Below are 26,732 nucleotides of genomic sequence, written 5' to 3' on the forward strand. Positions count from 1 at the left end.
GAAATAGAGTTGATTGATGACTCCTGGGAACAATAAAAAAAAAAAAAAAGATGTCCTGGTTTTCTCAAATTCTAATGTTTCCCTTGTGATTATGAAACAAATGATTAATATGCTGGACTTGTTTATTCTACTTATTTCTAAAAATTTACAATCTAAACTAAAAAATAAAGATGAAACAGGTATGTTTTGTGCCAATAAATTAATGAGTAGTTATACACCACTACTAGCCTGTTCCTGTAAGTAGAGGCATAACCTTGACAAATTCTTAAAATAACAGAAAAAGAATTCAGCCAAAAAAATACAAACAATAAAAATAAAAAATATGTATCTGTGTGTGTCTGTGTTGGCGGGGGGGAGGGCAGAGTGGGTCAGACATAAGAACTACAAAGGTAATCCACAGTTAGCACTGACGACAAAGACCTTCAGTAGAACTTTACTGGGGACAGTGGAAACTTCCAGCTCTTTTCTATATTGGAGGATACAAAAATAACATTTTGCTACTATGAGGCTGCTGAATCTTATTGCAATATTTCTTTTTTATGAAGTCTATCTTTTGATCAAATTTGAACTAAAATAGTGACATGAAATTATATCTAGGCTTTTGGAAATCTGCTGAATTTTCTTCGAGGCTTTCCAAAATAAAATTTTTAAAGTATCATGTGTATATTTTTTTTAGAAGCAGCTAGCACTTCTTTACATTGAAAACATTCAAAGAGGTCACTTCACAAAGTATTTCCTGACCACAATAACAGGTTAAGGAAGCACATACCTTTGCCTTCAACTTGAGAGTGATTAGATGCTCTCTACCAGAAGCATCTTCAGCTTTTAACTTGATGGTACTGAAGCAAGAATCCACATACACAAGTCTGGTGAGCAGAATAGAATAAAAAATTATCACATGTGGGAGGCAGGACTGGGGGGAGGACAGGACTTGGGGGAGAGGGCAGAGGATGGTAGCATTTGAAATGAAAATATTTGCTACATTCCTATTAATCCATTACAAATATTAATCAGAGGGATTTCTGCATGCTAGCCCTTTATGCTGCTGTATAGATTTATTGCTGTTAATACACCAGCCTAGTGCTTAATGCAGTCATAGATCTTGGGATTATTTACTATGTGTGTCAAGGCTCATGCTGTGGTCAGTGAGCACTATGTTTTGGTTTTCCATCACTGGAACCTTTGGCACACACAGCATGTTCCTGTCAGCCTCTACTTATGTACACATTAAACTTCCTGTCATATTCTTTGATCCATTTCTGTGGTTTCATGCAGTATGAGACTTTTATGCTTCCTTTATTTGTTTCCTCCTCGATGAACTTTTCTTTATTATCAATAATGTTACTGTACAAAAATCTGGCTGATATTAGTTCATATACTCAAATTGATCCTCCAAGGAAAATGTTGTATAAGCACAGGTACAGCCTGGTCTCCTAACAATAAATTTTCTTTTTGTGCAATATATAGCTTCTGACACTTAACCTGCACATGCATTCAAGATGACTAATATTTTAAACATATAGCACAAGCACAGTTGTTTTGGCTTTAACTTGCTCTAAATGCATGAATTTTCTACAATGGAAACCAATACCCTTTGAAATATATCATTCTGTAAAACTATGGTCCCTTGAGTAGCATAAGCTACTGACAAAAATGTTCAAATTTAGTAGTATATTTACTAGTGAACTGGGCATGTGGATATTTTTGACATTTTTACAATACCATTCTCTTGTAAAGATAAAAAGTAGCCTAAGAGTATTGCACAACTTATCACCCAGACTGATGGTAAGACTATTAGAGTTCAGAACTGACATTGGCCTCCTAACCCAGGAAACATTTTTTTAATATTACTATATGCTGTTTAGTAACTGTCCAGGTATAATGGTAAAAGTGGGTCAATTTAAAAAAATGTTAGGCAATAAAGTTGTGGAACACTGTAATGAAAAACAGACCTAAAACTGAAAAAGACACATCTTTAACAACAGACAAAAAGATAAAATAATCTTTATCAACAGAAAGAATGTTTATCATAATCTATAAAAAGCCTAGAGTCTTAAAAAACAAAAGTTATTCTAGAAAATTATTTTTAGAAATATCAATGATTTTATATATAAACATTTAATCATTACTTTCAGCTATATCTATAAGCATCTCAAGGCTCCCTCCCCCCCCAAAATTACAATATGAGACTATCACATTTTATCAATACAACTCTCAGATTCAGATATGGACACCTGTTTGAAAACATCAACATTTCAGGTTAAAGATGCTAATATAAGCACAAGCATTTATATCCTCTCTCTACTCGCTTAAAAAAAAAATAACAAGGTATAAATAAACCCACAGTTACAAAAAGAACAAGAAAGAAATATACACTAAAGCAAATTTTCAACAAATTCTATAAAATAAAAATAGAAATAAAAAGTGGTTTGAAAAACACTGGCTGACAAAACATTAGAGGCAGAAAAAGAAGGTGCGAGAAGAGAGATAACTGGGGAAAAAAAGAATAGAAAGAAAGAGTATTAAATAGAGGGTGTGACATATCATATATGGAGAGAAATTAAAGGAATATTTTTAAAAAATATAAAAAACCAAACAGGGAAGAGGAAATTTTAAACTAAATTATAAACAATAAAGCTATGTTAAAAAATTAAAAATATTTATAGTCATAAAAAGTTAAAATGCTTATAATTACAATTTTTTTAAATCCAGCAATAAACAAAGATAAGAGAATTATAGCTACAGATACTAATGTAAATATATTTGACCACTGCAATTTAAAAGGAACGAAGGACAAAAACAGAGGTAGAAAGGGGAAGGAGATGAGGAGAAAAAATTGGGAACATTAAAATTTGTAATTGCTAATTTGAGAGTAAAAGATACACACTGTTAACTAAATATACATGAAAGAAGTTTAAGAAATATTAACCTAACAGAAGAATAAAAGAATAGAAAAGAAGGAAGAGAGTGTAGGAGCTAAATCCTTTCTAATTATAGCAGTCAGTATGTAAGTCCTAAAACTGACAAGTCAAGCAATATTAAATATAGGCATATTATTTTAAAATATGAAAGCTGTAAGCATGAATATTTCAGAGTGTTTGTCTCCAAGAGTAAGGTGGAGGATAAGAAATGGGATGGGAAAAGGCTGCTGCTTTTCTTCATAAGCCTTAAACAGTTTATAACCATGATGAATATGTACAAAGACAGAGCAAGAGGGTGGGGAAAGAAAAGAAACAAGTGAATCACCAATTAGTACTTCTCATACTTCACATTGCTGCTCCTCATCTGAATGCTCAAAATCATTACTGAACATCTATACAATTAGACAGAAATAAACAAAAGTTCAGATCTTTTGTTTCCAGTCACATAAACGAAAGATTATCATCTTTCCATGAAGTTTAAGACATGGAGATACTATATTAGAGAAATGTCATGCTCAAAATATGGCCTTGCAGTCAAACTGGTAAGATTAATTTTGTTATATTTTAAGAAAAATAAAACAGTAAAAAAAAAAATTACAATTTCAGGTTCATCTCAGCCTGGTCTTTAAAATTAGCCATTTTACCCTTATTGATTTCTGTCTAGTTTAGTTCGGGGACAGGGAGAAATCTTATAATTATTAACACCTTGAGTACATGTGACCTAGACTGCCACATGTCCTCTAATATTTCTTCTCACCTTTTACCTTTTGGTTATAGGATCCCTGCCTCCATGGGGCCCCAACTACAGCAAGTTTTAGCAGGGTACACTCCATCCAGCTAGCAACCCTTCCTAGCCGCCCTTGGGTATCATCATATCACTAAATTTTGGCCAATGGACAATAAACAAAAGTGATTGACATGTGTACTTTCTGGATCATTTACTAACAAAACTGTCTTCCCTCCACTGCCCCTCTCACTCTCCCTTCCTTTCGACTAGATCTGAGACAGGCTTAACTGAGCCAGCAAAGACCATGCAGACAAGAACAACTCTCTTAGTGCAGCTCTGACCACTGGCAGGTTCTGTAACAATGGAGGTATTTTATATCTGCCCTGTCCTAAACAGCAGCCACTGGCTACATGGGACTAGGAGGTCCTAAAATACAGCTAGCATGAACACTGAAATTTTAATTTAGTTTAAATAATATAAATGCCAATAGCCACAGGCAGCCAGTAGCTACTATAGTGAACAGTGCAGCCACAGTAGATGGTTGAAAAACAAACCAAAAAACCTGAGTTCCTGGATGACCTTGTGGAACAGAACCACCTGTACTCACTCTTAACCATCTGCCTACTTCTGAGTATCAATGAGAGGTGAAAATCTTGTTGAAACACGGAGGACTTAGGATTTTCTTTATTAAAAGCAGCTTAGCCAGTAACCTAACCAAAAGAACATATTTCTATCTACTTACAGTAGGAAAGAATATCTCAGTGTTTGGTCAATAAAAGAGATATCAAAGGGGGAAAATCAGTAATAAACTCTTACAATTAATATAAAAATGAGTCTTAAAAAAGCCTATTTAAAATGTTCTGCTTTATTGTTATGGTGGTTATCTTGATTTAAATAATGTAGAATAAATAAATTTTACTCATTCAAATAAGATAAATCATTTAAATAATAAATTTAGAAAACTTTTCATCATTGGAACGTTCAAAACTTTTTAAAGTAATACAATCACATTTAAAATTTATATCTAGAAGGAGTTTGGGTATTATTACTTAGCTACACATATTCATAATTGACTAAAAATGCAAAAACAAATATAAAATCTAAAGAAAGTTGTAAAGCCAGTAGCCATGGCTACCATCATAGCCGCCTGGCCCATGCAGGTTCACATTAGATTGGTACAGACAGTAATGAAACAACAGAGCCAAGAACTGGTGGGCCATCCTCTTTATTCCTGCTTGCACCCAGCAGGCAAGAAATACACACAGTGGGAAAACACTTCCCTTTCCATTCAGGGCTCAAAAAGCCACTGACTTATCCAGTTTCCTAGAATCAAAGTTTTTCACCTCACCAGCCTTATTCACCTCTGTTACCCATCTCCTTCTCCTGCACAAACTCTACACAAACTGGCTTCTCCTTCAGCACTCCGCCATCTTGGCTGCTTCTCCTCTCCTCCACGTGGCCTTTCTCTGCTCTCCTCCAGCATGGGCTCCTCTGCCCCATTTATAGTGTAGAAATCAAAACCTTTAATCTAATATACAAACAAGGAAGTCTCTGATACAAAGTCACTTATATCTGAGGCATATGAGATTCCTCATGAGAGCGCACCACCCCACATCATGCAACAGTCAAGGGTGTGGGGAAAAGCTTAGTCTTAAAACTAAGCCTTAGGCTATAACGACCCAGCCTGCTTACAGCCTGTCCCCCACACAAACTATAAGTGAGCAAACATATATATGATATTTACAAACTTATTTGACCAACAAAAGTATATTTTTATTACTTTATATTTATCATTTGCTGCATTTCTTTGTAAGTCTGCTTGTGATAACTAAAACGACACTAAACTTGACAGTTAAGTTTTATAAACACAAAAGGGATATGAATACCTCAGCTTCAGGGGGGTTTCTGTTCCTGTTAATAGCTAAATGTTATCAAGTCAGAGCAGCAAAAGGAATGTGTTTTATCTCTTGAAATGCTGTACCCATTTTGACCAACAACCTAAGTTACATAGCTTTTCTTTAAATATCTAGATATATTTATATAGTAATAACATCAAAAGGCAGACTGAAAATCTAAATGATTTAATAAAGTATCAAAGCTTCCATTTTTAACACTACTCTCAAGTTTAAGCATTAAATTGCAAACCTAGATTTCAAAAAAACAACCTCCATCACTAATTGGTGACTTTACTTCCTGTTTGTGCAACCTATCCTGCCTTCTAGACCAGATTAATCTTCCTAAATATCTTTATGTTCTTTTCTTCTTTAGATTTTATTTATAGATTTTGAGAGAAGAGGGAGAGAGAGAAAGGGGGAGGGGGGAGAAGCAGGAAGCATCTATTCAAAGCCGTTGCTTCTTGTATGTGCCCTGATCAGGCAAGCCCAGGAATTCAAACCAGTGACCTCAGCATCCCAGGTCAACGCTTTATCCACTGTGCCACCACAGGTCAGGCCCTAAGTATCTTTTTAATTATATCAATTCCTTCCTCAAAAGCATCCAATAAGTCTCCCTCACCAGCGTATAAAAAATCCTTAGTTTAGCAGTCAAGAGCCTTCAGTCTGGCCCTGATATAAGCAACTGATTTACTCCAAAATCCAAAAATGAATTGTACATTTCCATCCTTATGGCCTTGCCTCCACCAATCCCTCTCCTTTTAAGGCTTTCTATATTCCTCCTAAGCTTATTTCAAAACCCACACCCTCTAAGAGCCTTCCTAAATTATCTGTAGCCCAAAAGGAACTCCTCTTTCTTGAAAATCTCAACACTGCTCCCTTTTCATTTAAGGTTTTGCTTTCTTATAAAGAATATAACAGTTTTTTACTTCTATACATGTGTCAATGCTCTATATATTAAACAAACTTAGAGAAGCTCCTGTCAGACTGGTTCATATTTATTGCTTCACATGTATATTTTAAACAACTGAATGCAAATTCTGTTTAAATCAGATACTAACAACACATTCATGTTTCCAATTTAAAAAGACATTTTTTTCACTATCAGATAATTTATAGTTATTCAGTGGTTTAGATATAAGTGTGTAGAAATAAACACTTCATAAAGATACATATATAGTCTGACATTTTTGGGTGAACTAGTGTCTCAACAACTTTATACCTACTTTATACAGAGACTGAGTCACATAACATGTTTTTCAATACTTACTATTAAGTATTATTAGGCCCTCATCGATAAGTCAACAAACAATTGCTGGCAAGGATGGAATAAAAAGGGAACCCTTATGCACTGCTGGTGGGAATGCAGATTGGTGCAGCCACTGTGGGAAAGCAGTATAATGTTACCTCAAAAAATTAAAAATGGAACTGCCATATGACCAAGTGATCCCAGTGCTAGGAATTTATACAAAAAAACCCGAAACACTGAGTTGAAAGAAAATATGCATCCCTATGTTCACTGCAGCATTATTTACACTAGCCAAGATTTGGGAGCAGCCCGAGTGTCCATCAGTATATAAGTAGGAAAGAAAAGTGTGGTGCATTTACACAATGGAATACTACTCGGCCATAAAAAAGAACATCTTATATTTGTGACAGCATAGATGGACCTGGAGAGCACTATGCTAAGTGAAATAATCCAGTCAGAGAAAGACAAGTACCATATGATTTCACTCATATGTAGAATCTAATGAACTAACAAGCAAATCAGAGACAGACTCATAGAGAGCAGGCTGACAGCTGTCAAAAGGAAGGGTGGAATGCTTTGAAGGGGGGGAGACACTGAGCAAAAAAAAAAAAAGAAAAAACAGAGGAAAAACATTCATGGACACTGACAGCAGTGTGGTGACTGGCAGGGGAGGAAAGGTAGAGGGAGGCGGAGGAGGTATCGACAGCATGAATGGTGAAGGATGGAGACTTGGTTTGGTTTGGTAAACACATATTACCGTCTACGGATGATGTGTTGTGGAACTGTCCACGTGAAAGCTGTATAATTTTGTTGACCAGAGTCACTCCAATAAATTCAATTTAAAAAATAAATTAATTTGATTAGTTTCGAATGGAAATTGAAAAAAAAATGCGGTTCTGGGAGGTAACATTACTTGACCAAGGTCACACTGCTGATAAGCCAGAATTAAAGCCCTTGTCTAGTTATTGGAATTAATTTAGTATAAACAAGTGTATCTCCCTTTGTCCCAACATGTTATATAATTCTTTGCAATGCACTGAGATTTACAGAAAATATCACCAGCAATGGCTTAAATCCATTACTCAAATAATGGGCTTAATTAAAAATTTAACTTAATATATGTTGATATATGTTGACAATGCTCAGCAATACAACAAATTAGGTAAAACTCAGTTCTTTCCCAAGACAAAATTGAAAGGCCAAATAGCTGAATTCTACACACCCTAAATGTTGAATAACATGCTGTAAAAGGATAAAACCATCAGATCACTTCCCCATTAGACCATTTAATCCCTGAATTTTCTAGGACCATGTGATTATTGAAACAAATATAAGATATCTTATAAATAAGGTGACTGTGAATGTCTTCTAAACTGGGACACTTCTGAGACTGAAGTGAGCCAGGATAAGGCATTAGTTGGGACTACCCTACATAAAGTGGGTGCAGTACTTTTAACTCCAGGACATTCACAGTACCAAACAGAAAATCCTGCTAACCCCAAGGACTCTGTCTCATTGCTATTTTACATGAGCCATTCTGTAAACAACACAAGCAGGAGGTAACAGAAGCCCATCAAGACATACTTTTGCCTCATTCACCTTGAACCAGTATAATGCCCAAAGTTACCCAAAACTGTTCTATCACCTTCATCTCTACTCTGAACAACTTGCTATTTTTAGTATGCTTTTAAAGAAGTTGAAACAAGCAGAGAAATTACAACAGCAATCAAACTCAAGGTGGCTACTAATTCTCTATCATTTCTAACTTAATTTTTTATAATGCCTAACCCTATAGAATTGATTAGAAATGTCAAGTATGTAATTTAAAAATGCAGCAAAGTCTTCATTACCTTAAAAAAGTTTTCTTTTATTTTCAGAATTTACTATTACATTAATAAATCTACAAGATTATTGTTTAGAGTGCAAGGAAAATATGGATATATTTATATGGTCTAGAAAACATTAAGATTCTGATCATCCATTTAAGTCAGTTTGTCATACAAATCATTATGTGTATCATTTAAAAGGTATTTTAATAAAAAGTTAACTAGCTGCTGAGGCAGGGCCTCAAAATGTAGCAATTCCAGTTTGAGGACAGCACAATTCAGATCTCAGTTTTAGCTCTGAGTGTCACAAAACCCAGTATTATTAGTGAGCCAAGTATACCAGAGCTGATTTAAAATTTAAGACACAAAAATGAAACTGATGGGAGATTTTCTTACTCGACCAGACAGTGTTGGATAAATACTGACAAATCTTATTCATTGGTTTCTCACAATCCAAGCAGAAAACTTCTCTTCAGCTAATATACTCTTTATATGTAAAGCTATGAAACAAATGATAAGGTAATAGTAGCTATATTACTAATTAACTCATGCATCCTAGCCTGACCAGGAGGTAGTGCAGTGGATAAAGCATCGGACTGGGACACAGAAGACCCAGGTTCAAAACCCTGAGGTCACTGGCTTGAGCGTGAAATCACAGACATTACCCCATGGTTGCTGGCTCAAGCCCAACAATCGCTGACTTGAACCCAAGGTTGCTGGCTTGAGCAAGGGGTCACTCGCTCTGCTGTAGCCTCCTGGTCAAGGCACATATGAGAAAGCAGTCAATGAACAATTAAGATGTCACAACAAAGAAATGATGCTTCTCACTTCTCTCTCCCTTCCTGTCTGTCCCTATCTGTCCTTCTCTGACTCTCTCTCTGTCTCTGTCAAAAAACAAACAAACAAAAAAACCTCATGCATTCTAGTCACATCATCTTACTCAAATCTAAGCAACAGATTTTGAAACTACCTCTAAGGATGAGTTAATTTTGCATATGGCCAATTTTATCCATAGTCACACACTGAGAGTGAGACTAATACAAACTATCTCCAAGTACTTGAGGAAACTTTACGAAGGCTCCGTATTAGAGCTGCCCCAGAGCACAACTCCAGAGAGCATCATTCACACCCACAAAGCCTGAGCACTGACAAGCAGCCAGCCTTGGCTATATTCACTCAATTTATACACAAAGTTAGGAATAAAAATATGTATCTTAAATTTTATTCTGAGAATTGAAGAAGAAGTCTACAAAGTGGCTAGCACAGTCAGAGGCATACACCAAATATCATAAATGGAACTTCCTGTGTGTAATGACCTTAGCCTAAAGGGGAGACAAATATTTATATTGTGATGAACGTTATGGTAGAAGCATTCATATTCTTACTTTTGGCTTTCATCTATTATCAAAACTAGAGCTCTGTTCCTTTTTCTGTCACATGGCAACAATGTATATAATGCAAAGTAAAAGTCAATCATTTCTATTCATCTCTAAAACCACAAAGTATTTTACATACTTGTGCTACTTCTCTTTATAATTTTGTTGCTTATGGCTCCCAAGAAATCCTATAATTATATTATATACATAGTACTTATCCATTAGAATTAAGTACTACTGTGACCATGGATTTTTTATTTTATTTTATTAAGTAAGAGGTGGGGAGGCAGAGAGACAGACTCCCACATGCGCCTCAACTGGGATCCACCCAGCAAGCCCCTACCAGGTGATGATCTGCCCATCTGGGGCCGCTGCCCCATTCCTCGGCAACTGAGCTATCTTGGCACCTGAGGCAAGGCCATGGAGCCATCCTCAGCACCTGGGGCCAACTTGCTTGAAGCATTCAAGCTATGGCAGGAAGGGGAGAGAGAGAGAAGAGGAGGAGGGGTGAAGAAGCAGATGGTCACTTCTGTGTGCCCTGACTAGGAATCGAACCTGGGACATCCACACACTTTGCTGACACTCTACTGCTGAGCCAACTGGCCAGGGCCATGATCATAGATTTAAATTCTCACTCTTATACTAGATATAAGTTACAAGAGCAATCTTAAGTCTTGCCTATATATCCTCACTTCCCTACATTACAGGCATTCAACAAATGATAGAAAGAAATGAATGATTCAAAAATCTCATAGTTGCCTTCTCAATGCTTCAATTAATTTTTACTGGAGTTCTCTCAAATATGTCATATCCACGTTAAAAACTACCACAAACTCACTATATCAATATAACACAAATAAAACTAGAAATTTCTTCTTCCCTTCCCTAACCCTTCCTACATCCTTAATTATTTGAAAAACTAAGGTCTTGCCCTGGCCGGTTCGCTCAGCGGTAGAGCGTTGGCCTGGCGTGCGGAGGACCCGGGTTCGATTCCCGGCCAGGGCACACAGAGAAGCGCCCATTTGCTTCTCCACCCCTCCGCCGCGCTTTCCTCTCTGTCTCTCTCTTCCCCTCCCGCAGCCAAGGCTCCACTGGAGCAAAGATGGCCTGGGCGCTGGGGATGGCTCTGTGGCCTCTGCCTCAAGCGCTAGAGTGGCTCTGGTCACAACATGGCGACGCCCAGGATGGGCAGAGCATCGCCCCCTGGTGGGCAGAGCGTTGCCCCTGGTGGGCGTGCCGGGTGGATCCCGGTCGGGCGCATGCGGGAGTCTGTCTGACTGTCTCTCCCTGTTTCCCACTTCAGAAAGATGAAAAAAATAAATAAATAAATAAAAATAAAAACTAAGGTCTTGCCCTGGCCAGTTGGCTCAGTGGTAGAGCGTTGGCGTGGCGTGCGGAAGTTCCGGGTTCGATTCCCGGCCAGGGCACACAGGAGAGGCGCCCATCTGCTTCTCCACCCCTCCCCCTCTCCTTCCTCTCTGTCTCTCTCGTCCACTCCCGCAGCTAGGGCTCCATTGGAGCAAAGATGGCCCGGGTGCTGGGGGTGGCTCTGTGGCCTCTGCCTCAGGTGCTAGAGTGGCTCTGGTCGCAACAGAGCGACGCCCCAGATGGGCAGAGCATCGCCCCCTGGTGGGGAGTCTGTCTGACTGCCTCCCCGTTTCCAGCTTCAGAAAAATACAAAAAAAAATAAAAAATAAAAAACTAAGGTCTTAACATTTAAGCACCTGAAAATAAGTCAAAATGATTTTTCTCTATTCTATCACCTTACATCCAAAGAATGACAGGGTCCATGACATCAATGATTTGAGACAAGCCTTCATAACTTCAATGGAATTGCTATTAGTGCATCTTAATTCACTACTTTTCTTCTCTGTCTTCTTCCCTCCATTGGTATGCTTCATATTTCATTATAAAGGGTCCATCCATCCCAAATCCTATTTGGGAATGGCACCTTATCAAATAAAGCCTAATCTCATAAATTAACATTAACCAATTCTCAATATCACCATAATACTATATTTAAAATTATAGGCAACATCCATATCTGGCTAAAATGGAGTAGCTGCTACAGACCAACACTTTCACTGAAAACAATGAGAGTAACCCAATAAAAGGAAAGAGAAGAAAAAAAGTTTGAAGGCACCAAAAAATTGCTAAGGCAACCAGGACTTTAAAGGACCAAAGTCCTGAAGAAGGAGGAATAGAGGAGAGGTAAGCAAACTTTGCAGCCATTTTTCCCTTTTGCTTATTTACCAATTATGTACACAGAGCAAAAGAATTAGGATCTGGGCAAAGGATCTGAGAATTACTCTGAAGTGGAACAGCAACAAAAACCTCTAGCAGCATTTTTTGGCCATTTTTTGAAGACAGAGAAATCTAATAGAAAGGTGAGATCAGAGATCTTGGCCTAATATTTTGACAGTTTTCCATCAAAACCTTTGATAAATCCATAAACTACAATGGATAAGAGGATAAGAAGCCAAGTAGAAAGCCAGTGAAAAAAAGGAGGGGGTGGGGAGCTGGCCAGTTGGCTCAGAGGTAGAGTGTCAGCCTGGCGTGTGGTAGTCCCAGGTTTGATTTCCAGTCAGGGCACATAGGAGAAGTGCCCATCTGCTTATCCACCCCTTTTCCTCTCACTTCTCTCTTTCTTTCTCTCCCCGCACCTTCCTGCAACCATGGCTTGATTCAAGCGAGTTGGCCCCAGGCACTGAGGATCTGAGGATGGCTTCATGGCCTCAGGCACTAAGAAGAGCTTGGTTGCTGAGCAATGGAACAACACCTCAGATGGACAGAGCATCACCCCTTAGTGGGCTTGCCAAATGGATCCCAGTCAGGGTGCATGCGGGAGTCTGTCTCTCTGCCTCCCCTCCTCTCACTGAATAAAACAACAACAATAAAAAAGAATGGGGGGAGAATACTTAGAAATCTCATAATTAGAATTCAGATCCCACCAGTGAGAAAAACCCCAGTGAATATCCCTAAGCTCTCAGTGTTACCCCCAAAATCAAAGCAAATGAGAGGTAGATGGAGCATTGTGAACAAGGTCAAAAGGTACTTCCAGTTATAAAATAAGTACGTAATAGGGATCCAATGTACAGCATGGTTAAAAAAAAACCAAAATAGTTAATAGCACTAGTTAGTAGTTATTGTATATTTGAAATTTGCTAAGAGAGAAATCTTAACAGTTGTCACAAGAAAAAAATGTGTAACCATGTGTGGTAAGGGATGTTAACTAGACTTATTGGGTGATCGTGTGTTTATGGATGTTAACTAGACTTATTGTGGTGATCAGTTTGTTTTATATGTATATATTATACATATAATATATATGTGTGTGTGTGTATAAAATGAATCGTTATGTTGTATACCTGAAACTAATAAAATGTCATAAGTCAGTTATAACCCAATTAAAAATATTAATGAGAATTCTTTAGTCAGGAGCAAAATGATTCTAGACAGAAAAATAAAAGAAGGAAATGAATACTCAAAAGAAATAATGCTATATATACACACTATATATATACAGATACACATATTTATATAGAGAGAAAGAATAAAAACAACAGTAAAGTTTGTCATTTTTTTCTTATAGAATTAAAATGTGAGCTAATAAAACAATAGGCTAAAGGGAGGGGGATGCATCAAGGAGGTTTGGATACTTGCCTTATAAGGAAATTGGTAAAAGTAACAATGTATATTCTGTTATAATATGCTCTAATCTTTAAGGTAATCTCTAAAGAATCAGAAAGAATGTATAACAAGTTAATAGAAAGAAAAATATAATAAAATTTAATTAATTCAAATGAAGACAGATAAGAAAAAACAAAAAACAGGTGAGACAAATAGAAAACATAGCTAGATGGTCAATATAAAACTAAATAGATTGGGTGACATCACAGAAAATGGCACTCAGAAATTCCAAAAACTCTCCCCTCAGTAACAGCAACAAAAAAAATGACCAAAAAATGTCAGGGAAAAAAACAGGCAAATATGTGAAGTGATGGATAAGTTAATGCAATTGTAGGAATCTTTTCACAATGCTGAAGTATATTAAATCATCATAACATATGCTTTAAATATAATTTTATTTGTCAATTATACCTCAATAAAAGTGAAAAAAAATTAAAAATGTTCCGTTCAGTGAAAATATGGTAATATTTTACTGTGTACATTAAATTGTTATTTTTTCCAAATTTAGTATTTTACATTATAGGTCAGTTTTTTATGATAATATCCCTTTAAGTCATAACTACAATAAGGAACAGATACTCTAATTACAACAAAACACTTTGAAAACAGGTATACAATAAATTGCTAAAATTGCAAATAAATTGAAATGTGTAAAAGAAAGGCATTTCTAAAACATGTTTTAAAATACACATACTTATCCCAACCAAGAATTCCTATCTCTTCAATAAGGCTTGAGTAGAACTGGGGAGGAGGAGGTAGTGTATGTATATCTTGTTTATTCTTTAAAGCAACTTCCTGTTTAAAAGAAAAAATCTGAATTAGCCATGAAATGCCAGACAATGAGTTGTTAGTAGTACCTGATAAAACAACTTCATAATCTTCTTTGCACCTGACTAAAGTGCCCATTATTATTATAGAAAATCCAAGTGAATCATTCCACTTCTCATTAAAAAAAAAGAAAAGAAAAAGCCTGATCAGTGGTGATGCAGTATATAGAGTGTCAGCATGATACCGAGGACCCAGGTTCAAAATCCCGAGGTCGCCAGCTTGAGCGAGGTCTCATTGGGCTCAAGTGCAGGTTCATCAGCTTGAGCATGATCCCATGGTCGCTGGCTTGAGCCCTAGGTTTGCTAACTTGAGCAACAGGACACTCGCTCTACTGTAGCCCCCAGTCAAGGCACATATGAGAAAGCAGTCAATGAACAACTAAAGTGCTACCGCTACAAATTGATGCTTCTCATCTCTCTCCCTCTTTCACAAAAAAAAAAAAAGGAAAAAAAAAGAGATGAAAATGTTAAAGGATTACACTGAAGATCATATAATATTCTCCTGACCTAGACTATTATGCCTATCAAAGATGAAGTTTTTAAAAAAAACATACTCATCTCTGAGTCACTATCTTACTACTCTTGAGGATATAATGTTTGACTGAAACACAAACCTTAAAATTGCCGAAACTGATATATTGTATACCGTCATGAATTTGTATACTGTTACGAATCTTATAAACAAAAACCCTTCATCATCACAATAAATACTTACCTGCTAACTTCTTTCTTCATTCCATATACACCCCAGCCTGGTTAATCCAAGTGTTTTGCCATCTGGCTAGATCACAGTTCCTTTCCCTGCCAGGCTTACCTAGGATACTGTTGAGATGGTTTACGTTCCCCCGAACAAAACTAAAATTACGTATTTAGAAGCAATACAAACATCTTTAGAATTGATGAGGATGAAAATTACCAGTTACTTGAAAGGTGCTCACCTAGACAAATATCTTATTTGGATAGTAAAAATAAATGTATCTACAAATTACATAGATGTTCATATGGTCTGGGTTATAGTAAGGTATTCTGAAAACTAAAGAAATAAAACTTAAAAAGAAATCCAACACTATAAATAACATAGCCATATGGAAAGAAGCATAAAAATTATAACTTTCTAGTAAATGTAACCCTAATAAAAGGTATAAATTTTAACCCTTTAAATATGTTTAATCTATTAGTCCTTATACTTTTTTTTTTTTTCCTGAAGCTGGAAACGGGGAGAGGACAGTCAGACAAGACTCCCGCATGCGCCCAACCGGGATCCACCCGGCACGCCCACCAGGGGCGACCCCCCCCCCCCGCCCAACAGGGGGCGATGCTCTGCCCCTCCGGGGCATCGCTCTGCCGCAACCAGAGCCACTCTAGCGCCTGGGGCAGAAGCCAAGGAGCCATCCCCAGCGCCCGGGCCATCTTTGCTCCAATGGAGCCTTGGCTGCAGGAGGGGAAGAGAGAGACAGAGAGGAAGGGGGGGGTGGAGAAGCAAATGGGCGCTTCTCCTATGTGCCCTGGCTGGGAATCGAACCCGGGTCCCCCACACGCCAGGCCGACGCTCTACCACTGAGCCAACCGGCCAGGGCCTCTTATACTTTTTTTATAACAAGAATAGAATACTATCAAATTAAGGCAACACTAAAAAGAAACAGATTTTACAAAACACTTTCAAAATCAGAACTATTAACTAAAATTACTTTAATAAAGTTCTAAATCTGTTTTATGATAAAAAAATTAAAATTAAAAAACTCTGTGAAAGGAGATTTGTAAAGCCCAGAATATCAATTTGGATTTGATTAAATTGTAAACTCCTAAAAGACGAGGAGTATATTGCCTTTTTTTTATAAACTAAATATGTAATGTTAACCGTAAATAGCTTGATGTTCCATAAAAATAAATTCATATTAAGATTATCCTGTCCCTAAAATATAGTAAGTCAGTACAGTTCTTGTATTTTTTTTTTTTAGAGAAAGTGACAAACAGTGACAGACAGGGACAAACAGACTAGGAGAGAGAGAGATGAGAAGCATCAACTTGTAGATGTAGCACTTTATTTGTTCATTGATGGCTTTCTCATGGACTCAAGCCAGTGACCTTAGGGTCATGTCTAAGATTCCATACTCAAGCCAGTGACCCCACGCTCAAGCTGGTGAGCTGGCACTCAAGCCAGATGAGTCCACACTCAAGTCAGCAACCTTGGGTTTTGAACCTGGGTCCTCAGCGTCCGAGTCCAACACTCTATCCACTGCACCACTGCCTGGTCAAACTAGTTTTTGTATTTATACATATAATATTTATACAGTATTACCTTTGAAATTTCTACTTTTATTCAGAAATATTAATTACTGCTATCTATAAATATTGAAAGTAAAAAGAAACTTATATAATAAAAAAGTATTTTAATTCTAAATTTGACATTTGTACACTCTGCCTTCTACCTTAAGTCAGACAAATTACTCCTATTCAGTACCATAACAGTAAATTACTCCTGTTCTAGAACCAGAATAGTAAAAAAGGCGAAGGCAGAGCAGTGAAGCCTTCTTCATGAAGGAGGAGGCAACAGTATACTTAGTAGGAAGATCACAGGCTTTACAAACAGAGGTTTTAAATTCTAACCTGAACATTTCCAGGATTTGAGGCCTTAGGCAATCAATGACTTGGCCTAAAATAGGAATAAAATAACCTACAACCTCACACACTTTTTTCCAATATATGATCATTTTCCTGATTAAGTGTAAACTGAACTTCTATTATATGCCCAGTTATTACTAGGAAACTCCATGGGAGATTTACAAAATTCCTGAATAAATTCAGTAACTACTGATTGCATTTGGGTATGAATACTTTTATCAGTGATTATTATAGGAACCTAACCACTGACAACAAACCCCAACAAACTAGTAATTCTTCCATGTTTAGGTGTACTGTCATAAATGTGTAATAATCTCACCAGCTCTGTCCATAATTTCTTTAGAAAGCCTAAAATAGAATCTCATTTTATTCAGAATTTCAGCAACAAATGTATTAAAGAGAATACTGTGACTCAAAGATTAACTAAATGTTTTTAGTTTTGAATTAATAATTATTTCTTCAAAATTAAATGACCAATGGACCAAACATAATAATTATGTTAATACTAGAAACCAAGATTTTCGCAGTAATATAAAAAAGATAAAAGCATAAAAAACAAAGCAGTAAAAACACTATAATGCCAAATCTGGACTGGAAATATCAATACAGACTCCTATTTATTCTTTCTAAAAAGTAGTTTTTCTTTGTCCACTGAAAAAGCCTAGAAGTAACTGAGTGCACACATCAGTTTACAGATTGTGGCATCCACATACCATTTCCTACAAAGAAGCCATGGCTCTTTGGAGAAATAACTGACCCCAGTTCTAGGATGAGTAAATTAACCTGGAACAACTAGCTGCAGAAAGCTGAGCTTGGGTTGTGTCAGAAGAACTCAGGAGCCAATGTGAAGTGGCTTATGCTGACCAAAAAAGGTACCATTTAAGCATCAAAAAGAATAACTGCAATGGATTAAAGGTAATCAAATATATAAAAAAAAACAGAAGTTCATAATACTAAAAAATCAGAAGTTCCCTTTGACATTTTCTAGGCATCAACTTATTATTCATTAAAATTCATTTCAAAAAGAAAAGAAAAAGGAGAAACAGGCACTTAACCTATCACTCCTATAAGAGCTATACCTCAGATTGACCAAATAACAGATGAGGGGAAATTATCTGTAAAAGATTTTCAGCTAGTAAATGTGCAAGATACAATTGTTTAAATTACCATTTGTAACCTCTAATGAAATAATGGATGTGGGCAATGACTATCATTGAATGCTAACATCATTAGGTTACAGGCTGATGAAAAACTTTATACTTGATGTCTCTAAGCCTATTGATCAATCCTAACTTTACTAAAAGAAGAACTATCCGACACCATGTATCTCCTGATGCAGTAAGTATGGAGCATAGTGTTCTTACCAGAACAAATGGACCCAACTCTGTTGAGATCTCTAGATCTAACTGCCAGATTACAAAAAAGATAGAATATGTCAAAAGACACCATGAATATTTAATAAACCAAATCTAAAATGTGGGACGTTTTCTAGGATACACAATCTGGTTTATTTAACAAGTAGATGGCATTAAAAAAAAGAGTAGGGGGAAGAGGAGGTGCTGCTATAACTGAAGAGACTTAAGAGATATAGCAACTAAATATAATGCAAAGCCCTTATTTGCATACTGATACAAACAAAGCAGCTATAAGGAATTATCACTAACTTTGTTGGGGTTAAAATTGCCTATTTAAAGAGAGATAAAAAACACTTAGCTGTTAAAGATATACAGTGACATATTTATGAAGGAATGGACTCAATGTCCAGGTTTTCCTTTAAAACACTCCAGTTCCCTACTCCTAAAAGAACAGGGGAAGAATTGTGTTTGAGAAAATGATGAAGGTAGATCATGGACCCCATGGGTATTCACTATAGTCTCTCCTCTTTTGTTTTTGTAGAAAACTTGAATAAGTTATTTTTAAAAAATACAATGTCTATAGAATATTTAATGCATAATTTAATTAACTTATTAATTACTATATGTAACTGTATGTAATGAAGCCTAACAGTTTTTCATAAATCTGTAGCTTTATACAAAATTACACACTGTATTATTTATTTATTTTTTTACTTATTCATTTTAGAGAGGGAGAGACAGAGAGAGAGAGAGAGAGAGAGAGAGAAAGGAGAGACAGAGAGAGAGAAGGGGGGGAGGAGCTGGAAGCATCAACTCCCATATGTGCCTTGACCAGGCAAGCCCAGGGTTTTGAACCGGCGACCTCAGCATTTCCAGGTCAACGCTTTATCTACTGTGCCACCACAGGTAAGGCCACATTGTATTATTTTATTTTATGTTTTGGACAGAGACAAGGACAAGAGAAGGACAGATAGAGACAGACAGACAGGAAGGGAGAGAGATGAGAAGCATCAATTCTTCATTGCAGCACTTTAGTTGTTCATTGATTGCTTCCTCATATGTGCCTTGATGGGGGGGGGTTACAGCAGAGCCAGTGACCCCTTGTTCAAGCCAGCGACCTTGGACTTCAAGCCAGCGACCTTTGGGTTCAAGGCAGCGACATGGGGTCATGTCTACGACCCCATACTCCAGGCAGCAACCCCACACTCAAGCTGGTGAGCCCGAGCTCATGCCAGTGACCTCGGGGTTTCAAACCTGGGTCCTTTGCATCCCAGTCTGACATTCCATCCACTGTGCCCCCACCGGGTCAGGCTATACACTGAATTATATCTTGATATAATTTCTCTGGGCTCTGGCCAGTTAGCTAAGTCGGTTAAGAGCATCATCCCCAAATGACAAGGTTGTGGGTTTGATCCCTGGTAAGGGCAAACACAGTAAGCAGTCAAAGAATGCACAACTGAGTGGAACAACAAATGAATACTTCCCTTCCTCCTCCCCCTTCTCTCCCTTTCTCTGTCTCTAAAAATCAATAAAAATCAAGCCCTGGCTGGATAGTTGGTTGGAGCGTTGTCCCACAGCACAGAGGTTCAGGACACAGAGGAGCAGCTTGACGTTCCTTTCTCTTTCTCCCTGCCTCTTTCAGAAATCATCATCATCATCATCATCATCTCTCTAAAGATGCTACCTTCTGACAGAGCAGAACTACATTTTATTTCTTTATCTCCTGCTGAAGACTCATTTCAAGTGTACCCAGTTTATGATACAATCAAAATGGTTCTTACAGTTTTGTTCCTTGTACAATTAAAGAGAGTACCATCCATGTTCATGCACACAATAGAAGAAAACATTAAATGTCTGAGAGTTCAGAAGTTTTAACTTCTTATCACGTTAGTTTTTACAGGAATTACAGAAACAATCAAAATTTACAGAATATGGCAACAGTGTTAGAAAACAAATATTTACCAAAACCATCTTCAACTCCATCAGAAAGCTCATTAGATCAGGAGAGTGCTTCAATCTCTAGATCAAAATAACATTTCAAAATAATTTTATTTGTACAAACTGAAACTGAATGTGAAAATTGTGACTGTAAAAAAAATATTAGCTATATCTATATCATAAAAGTATAAGAACTGGAGTACTGGTCATCATCCTTAAATCTACCCTGGTGAAATATATTAAATTCCATAAGAATGTCACTTAAAACCTCACACACTTCTCTCTTCCTTCGGCACTGATTACTGTCAAGTTAAACAAATCAAGCAAACCAAATCATTTTTTTAAGTGAAGTGGGAGTGAAGAAAGTGGAAACAGGAACATAAAATATAAAAATGAGGCTAAACTATACATTTAAAAAAGTAGAATGAATTAATAATTAATAATAATGCTATTTTTTCATTGACCTTAAAAATTACCTTTAATTATTATTTTGTCCTTTCATATTTAATCCATACTAATTCAAAAGAAGTCACTCTTTCAATAAGATAAAACCAATATAACCAAAGGAGAGGAAAAAAAAACAACTTCTAAAAAAGGAATGAATATTTAAGAATCATGGTTCCATTTCTTAGAAATCACTTTAATGCCCTGGCTGGCTGGCTTAGTGGACAGAGCATCAGCCTGGTGTATAGACATCCTGGGTTCCATTCTCAGGACACAAGGAGAAGCGACCATCTGCTTCTGTCCTGTTCTCTCTCCCCCCTTTTATTCTACTTCTCCTTCTGCAGCCAGTGGCTTGACTGGTTGGAGCATCAGCCCCAGGCACTAAGGATGGCTCATTGGTCCAAGGATCAGTCTCAGGTGCTAAAAATAGCTAAGCTGATTCGAGTATCAGCTCATGGTGTGGATGCATGTGGCAGTAGGTCTCACTATCTCCCCTCTTCTCACCTAAAATAAATAAATAATAAATAATTTTAAAAGATCATTTTCTAAATAACTATGCAATACAAAAATAAAAAGAACTCCAATCTAAAATTGTTTTATTAGATAAAACTATCACTTCTCTGCTTGAAATAAAAACATTATATTTTTGTTACTTTTTGTGATATATTGCACTACAACCAAATCGTTCTGGACAATATCAATATGTGAATTTTTTTTACTATTTTTAGATATAAAAATAATAATTTAAGATATTCCAGCTATGCATGAGACATATGATTCACATCTTAACATAGCTTTGAGTAGGTACATGTTCATAGAACTAATCTTTGACTTTCCCTTCTTCTGTATAATATCCTTCCCCCTTAATTTAGTAGAGATGAGTAATAAATTATATCCACAGTTTGCAAACTCTAGTCCAGAGGCCAAATCCAGCCTATGCCTGCTTTTGCAAATAAATCTGTACTGAAATGCAGCTCAGCCACTTCTCTGCCTCTCATCATGGCTGCAAGGCAAGGTGAAGCTGAGTGGCTGCAACAGAGATCTAACTGTCCACAAAGCCTGAAAAATTTACCATCTGGCCCTTCACCAAAAAAGACTGCTGACAGCCCTCAACCCATACTTACTAGTTAAAAATGATACAGGGAAAGAACAGTAACATTCATCTAGACTTTGGAATAAAACAAGGCTCAACTAATACTGGGTTCTACATGACTCAATATTTGGGTCTTTTTCTAGGAATCCTTTTGGTGAACTGGTGAAGAAAAACAGGGATATTATCATTATACTTAGTCTTTATTAACAAGTTTTTCAGGCTATTTAAATATTGTAATACATTAATTTCTTAAGCTTTAATATATACTATAAATAGTCAAAGGGGATGGGGAGAGGGCAGTGGAGAGAAAACAGAAATAAACATTCTCTAAAAAAACTGCTGTAATTATACTACAGGCAATGACAGCCTACATTCTACAAATCAAATAGTTTATCTCCTATTATTTCTTTGTGACTCAGTAATGCATTATATGAGAGTTTCTGTCAGTTGTCATAGATAATAACCTGCCTTTTAGATAAGGAAAATACCGAAAATTGGGAATAACATACAAATTAAATGCAGTTCTATTTAATTTCTTTTTCTATAAGAGGCATTTCATTATTTTCAGTTGCTTCAATATACTGATTTTGCTTTTAAGTTTCTCTAATCTTTAAAGCTAGAAGACCCTCAACATTAAGAATAACTAAACTGGGGTGCAAGAGGTGGGTGAAATGGATAAAGGTGGTCGACAGGTACAAACTTCCAGTTGAAATTTTTTAACTAAATTAATCTTGCTTATAACTCCCACTATATACAAATACATGATCCTAAGTGATGTCCACCACACCTTTTCTGTTACTAACCAACTACAATCTCATTTTTGCCACAGATATCCTACAACTCCTAAGTGGGTCCTGGCATTATTTCATACCACCACTATTCAGTTTTAGCAGAAAAATCACTCAGAAAGTGGTGGATATGGATACGGGTGGATGCATTTGAAGACTGTAAAGGATTTCTCAAGGATGGAAATCAGTTTCAACATATGTTACCTAGAAATGTGATATCGGTTCTGAGATAGTAAAGATCTTATAGAATGTATGGATCTTTAAAATATTTCAGAGGTGAAACCTACAAAATGTAGCAACTATTAAATTAGTTTGTTACAATATTCTGCAAAGTAGGTCTTTAAAAAAGGGTAAACTTAGTAATTTCTTATCCTTGCTTAAAACATAAACCTTTCAAAGGACTTACCTGTTGTACTATTTGATGGTATCCATTAAGTATTGTCTTCAGCTGCCAACTACATAGTACTCTGAAATTTTAATGGAATAAAACAATGTGTTTACTGTTCAGAATAGGAAAATACATGTATGCTAACACAAACAGGCATGAACACAGACAAGAATGACAAGTATAATTCTGACTAGGTAATAAAATTTTTACCACTTACAGAGTTGAAAGTCTTCAAACTATCAGTCCTAATTTTATTTCGAAATATAAATAACTGACATCAGTAAATAACATGTGAACAGTACACCTCGAAAATTTTAACATAGCAAAGTTTTCTACTGAACTAGATTCTGCTCCAAGGTAGGTTAAATAGAACCAACAGTTAGATCATAATATACAGAATTTGTATTTAGAAAGTATATGTATTCTCCTTTTATACTTCAGTTCAGTACTTGTTAGTGAAGTTTATACAATTGCTCTTTACTGCTTTAAATGGAAAAAAAAATTAAAGCATTAATGTGTCACCTTTGAAAAGCACGTTAGCACCAGAGAAAATCATTTATAAATGCACACTGACGTGGGGAAATGAGAAATGACTAAAAAGCATTTTAGGCCAAATTCTAATGACTGAATTCAGTTTATACCAGATAAACTGCCTGCCTGTCCCACAGAGCTGCACGTATAGAACAAAACAGCACCTCACCTTGCATTCTTTACTTGCAAATCTTCAGGCAACAATATCCTAAGGTGGAAATCTTTTCCCTGTAGAAAATATTGAAAAGGTTCACATTTTTATCTTTCACTAATATTTTGAGTTTCACTTAATTATAGAAACACATAGAAAAGGCAACATTTCCTTTATTTTCTAAGAGATATCAACTTTATCCAAATGTTTATATCTGTCAAAATATAAGCAACAGAATATTGCATGAGGGAGAATAACTGTCAAAAACTTTGTAATTACTGTGAAATCAAAACACTGAGATAGGATTTTCTTCTCAAAGCGAGAGTCACTTGCATAAACATAAAAAACATAAGAAATTGTTAATGTAGACAAAGATTTTTAAATGTTATTTCTTAGAAAATAAATTATGAAAAAGAAAATTCATTCAAATTGCTTTGAATATAAAAGAAAAAATCACAATATAAAATAAGACTATGTAATACATTAGGGGCTTCATATTTTCAATTTTCTATACTTTATAAAATGAAAATATATTTAAACAATAAATATACAAACATCAGAGAAATATTTTCATAGATCAGAATGTATTTAATTCTCCCACACTTGCAGACCTTGAATTAAAAAAACTGTTAAGCTATCAATTACTTTTTTTAATTTAAATATTCACTAGCTATACATTTAAATATCCCAAATTTTACTTAAGAACCTTTTTAAGGAAGGAAGGACTGTTCTCTGAGAAATATATTTGGTTTTACTTCCTTCAGAAAGTGAATGAGTAAGCAGCTCAAACTCTGTAACTTAAATATATAATACACATGAAATCAGAGCAAAGGTAAGCAGAAAAAGACAAACAATTATAATCTTCTATTCCAACAGTATAAAATGAAAAAGAGTAATAAAATTCTCAAAAAACAATTACCATGAGAATTTTAGCACAATCTCCCTCAAAGCAGTTTCAAAAATAGAGGAACACAATTAAATGTACCCCATAACCTTTACTTTCATGGTAATATTACAGTTCTGACTTTCATTACATTTAAATGTCCTTTAAAAAAATGAAACAAAATGTACTACTGACCTTTTCAAAAGGGCAAGTAACAATAATTCACTATTTCATTAAAGCACTAGAAGGTATTATGTAGTAACTTTAACCTAACTTTACAGACATCCCACACATAGGTGTAAGAACAATCTAGAATTCAAAAATAGTAAAATAGTAAAACTATTGAAAAATAGTAAAACTTCTCTACTAATCTGTTTTCTGAAGGAATTACATTCCAAAGTCCCTTATTTGCAAAATCCAGCCATTTTAAAAGGTTAGGGCCATGTCAAATGCCATCATACTTTTCTGATTAAAGAAATATCTAAATTAGCTTTTTTTAGTTAATGGCTATCAAGAAGTAGATTACCCAAGTTTAGAGGGACCAAAAGTACTGATATTTGCCTAAATGTTTGCCCTTCCACACATCCTCCCAAAAACTATATAGATCCATATTAAAAACAAAAAACCCAGGCCTGACCAGGTGGTGGCTCAGCAGAGCATCAACCTGGGATGCTGAGGACCCAGGTTTGAAAACCCGAAGTCACTGGCTGGAGCGCAGGCTCATCTGGCTTGAGCACGGCCTCACAGACATGACCCCATGATCATTGGCTACAGCCCAAAGATTGCTGGCTTAAAGCCCAAAGTTGCTAGCTTGAGCAAGGGGTGACGGGCTCAGCTGGAGTGCCCCCGCCCCAGGGTCAAGGCACCTATGAGAAGGCAATCAATGAACAAATAAGGCGCCACAACTACGAGTTGATGCTTTTCATCTCCCGCCCTTCCTGTCTGTCCCTATCTTACTAAAAACAAACTCAAAAATCTTCTGTCTTCAGCAAAATCATAAGACAGAACACTATAAACTTTAATTACCTGTAGAAAAAATAAGTCTACTTTCCAGTTGTATCCACTCTGTAGCTCCCACAGTAAGTTATTTTAGACAGCTAGGAGGTTCAAAAAGAATGCATGGAAGAGAGAAGAGGGGGCTGGACTAAGCGCAAAAATAATAGTTGACAGATCAGAATATGGTAGAACACTGACTACAGGGAGGAGACTAAATATGAACAAAAAAGTCAAGGAGCTCATCTTGGGAAAGATATGTAGGAATAGAAGATAGTAAAAAGGCAGGGAGAAAATCTCTTTGGAAACTGGTGTTAGGAGGAAAAATAAGTAAGAGTGGCAAATTTAGGTCTTAATAATAAAATAAGAACACTCAACACCTCTCTCGGCACTCCCAAAAACATCATGCATTAAATAAACTGTACTTTATTTCATTAACAAAACTAAGAATTTTTCCTTGAACGAAGAGTTTTATAAACTATTGCAAACAGCCAAATTATTCTCCAACTTAAATTTATTATCTTCATCAATGCCACACTAACTATAAGAAGAAAACATAAGAGAATCAAAACAAAATTCAGGTGATGACACTGCCATGCAAACAAAAACTGCAGGCAGAAACAAATTACAGTACTGAATTACATACCTTTAGTGACTATTTACACTCAGATTCAGAAATTCAAAAAGCAAGAACAGAAACAGAAGGAAGGGAAGGGGAGGGGAGGAGAGGGGAGGGGTGGGGAGGGGAGGGGAGGGGAGAGGGAGGGAGGGAGGGAGGGAGGGAGGGAGGGAGGGAGGGAAGGTAGAAGGGAAAGGAAGGGGAAAAGGAAGGGAAGAGAAAGGAAGGGAAAAGGGGAGGAAGGGAGGGAGGGAGGAAGGGAGGGAGGGAGGGAGGGAGGGAGGGAGGGAGGGAGGGAGGGAGGGAGGGAGGGAGGGAGAGAAAGGAAAGGAGGGAGGAAAAGAGAGCTATAGGATATACCTACCCACATTAACTAAAAAATTGGACACAATATGTATGAAATGTTGATGTTCAGACAT

General features: G+C 36.4%; 1 protein-coding gene across 2 annotated transcripts in view; it reads right to left on the bottom strand.

The window, feature by feature from the left end:
• FANCL (FA complementation group L) overlaps positions 1-26,732 on the bottom strand; it is a 91,178-nt gene that overhangs the window by 58,776 nt on the left and 5,670 nt on the right. For both annotated transcript variants that reach the window (XM_066267180.1, XM_066267181.1), the window contains exons 2-6: positions 23,837-23,895; positions 23,155-23,215; positions 20,448-20,504; positions 14,376-14,476; positions 770-866 (exon numbers count right to left, since the gene is read on the bottom strand). In XM_066267180.1, coding sequence (XP_066123277.1) covers positions 770-866; positions 14,376-14,476; positions 20,448-20,504; positions 23,155-23,215; positions 23,837-23,895 — 375 coding nt within the window. The remainder of the gene's footprint in view (positions 1-769; positions 867-14,375; positions 14,477-20,447; positions 20,505-23,154; positions 23,216-23,836; positions 23,896-26,732) is intronic.

The sequence above is a fragment of the Saccopteryx bilineata genome, chromosome 3 (genome assembly GCF_036850765.1).
Source record: "Saccopteryx bilineata isolate mSacBil1 chromosome 3, mSacBil1_pri_phased_curated, whole genome shotgun sequence".
NCBI lineage: Eukaryota > Metazoa > Chordata > Mammalia > Chiroptera > Emballonuridae > Saccopteryx > Saccopteryx bilineata.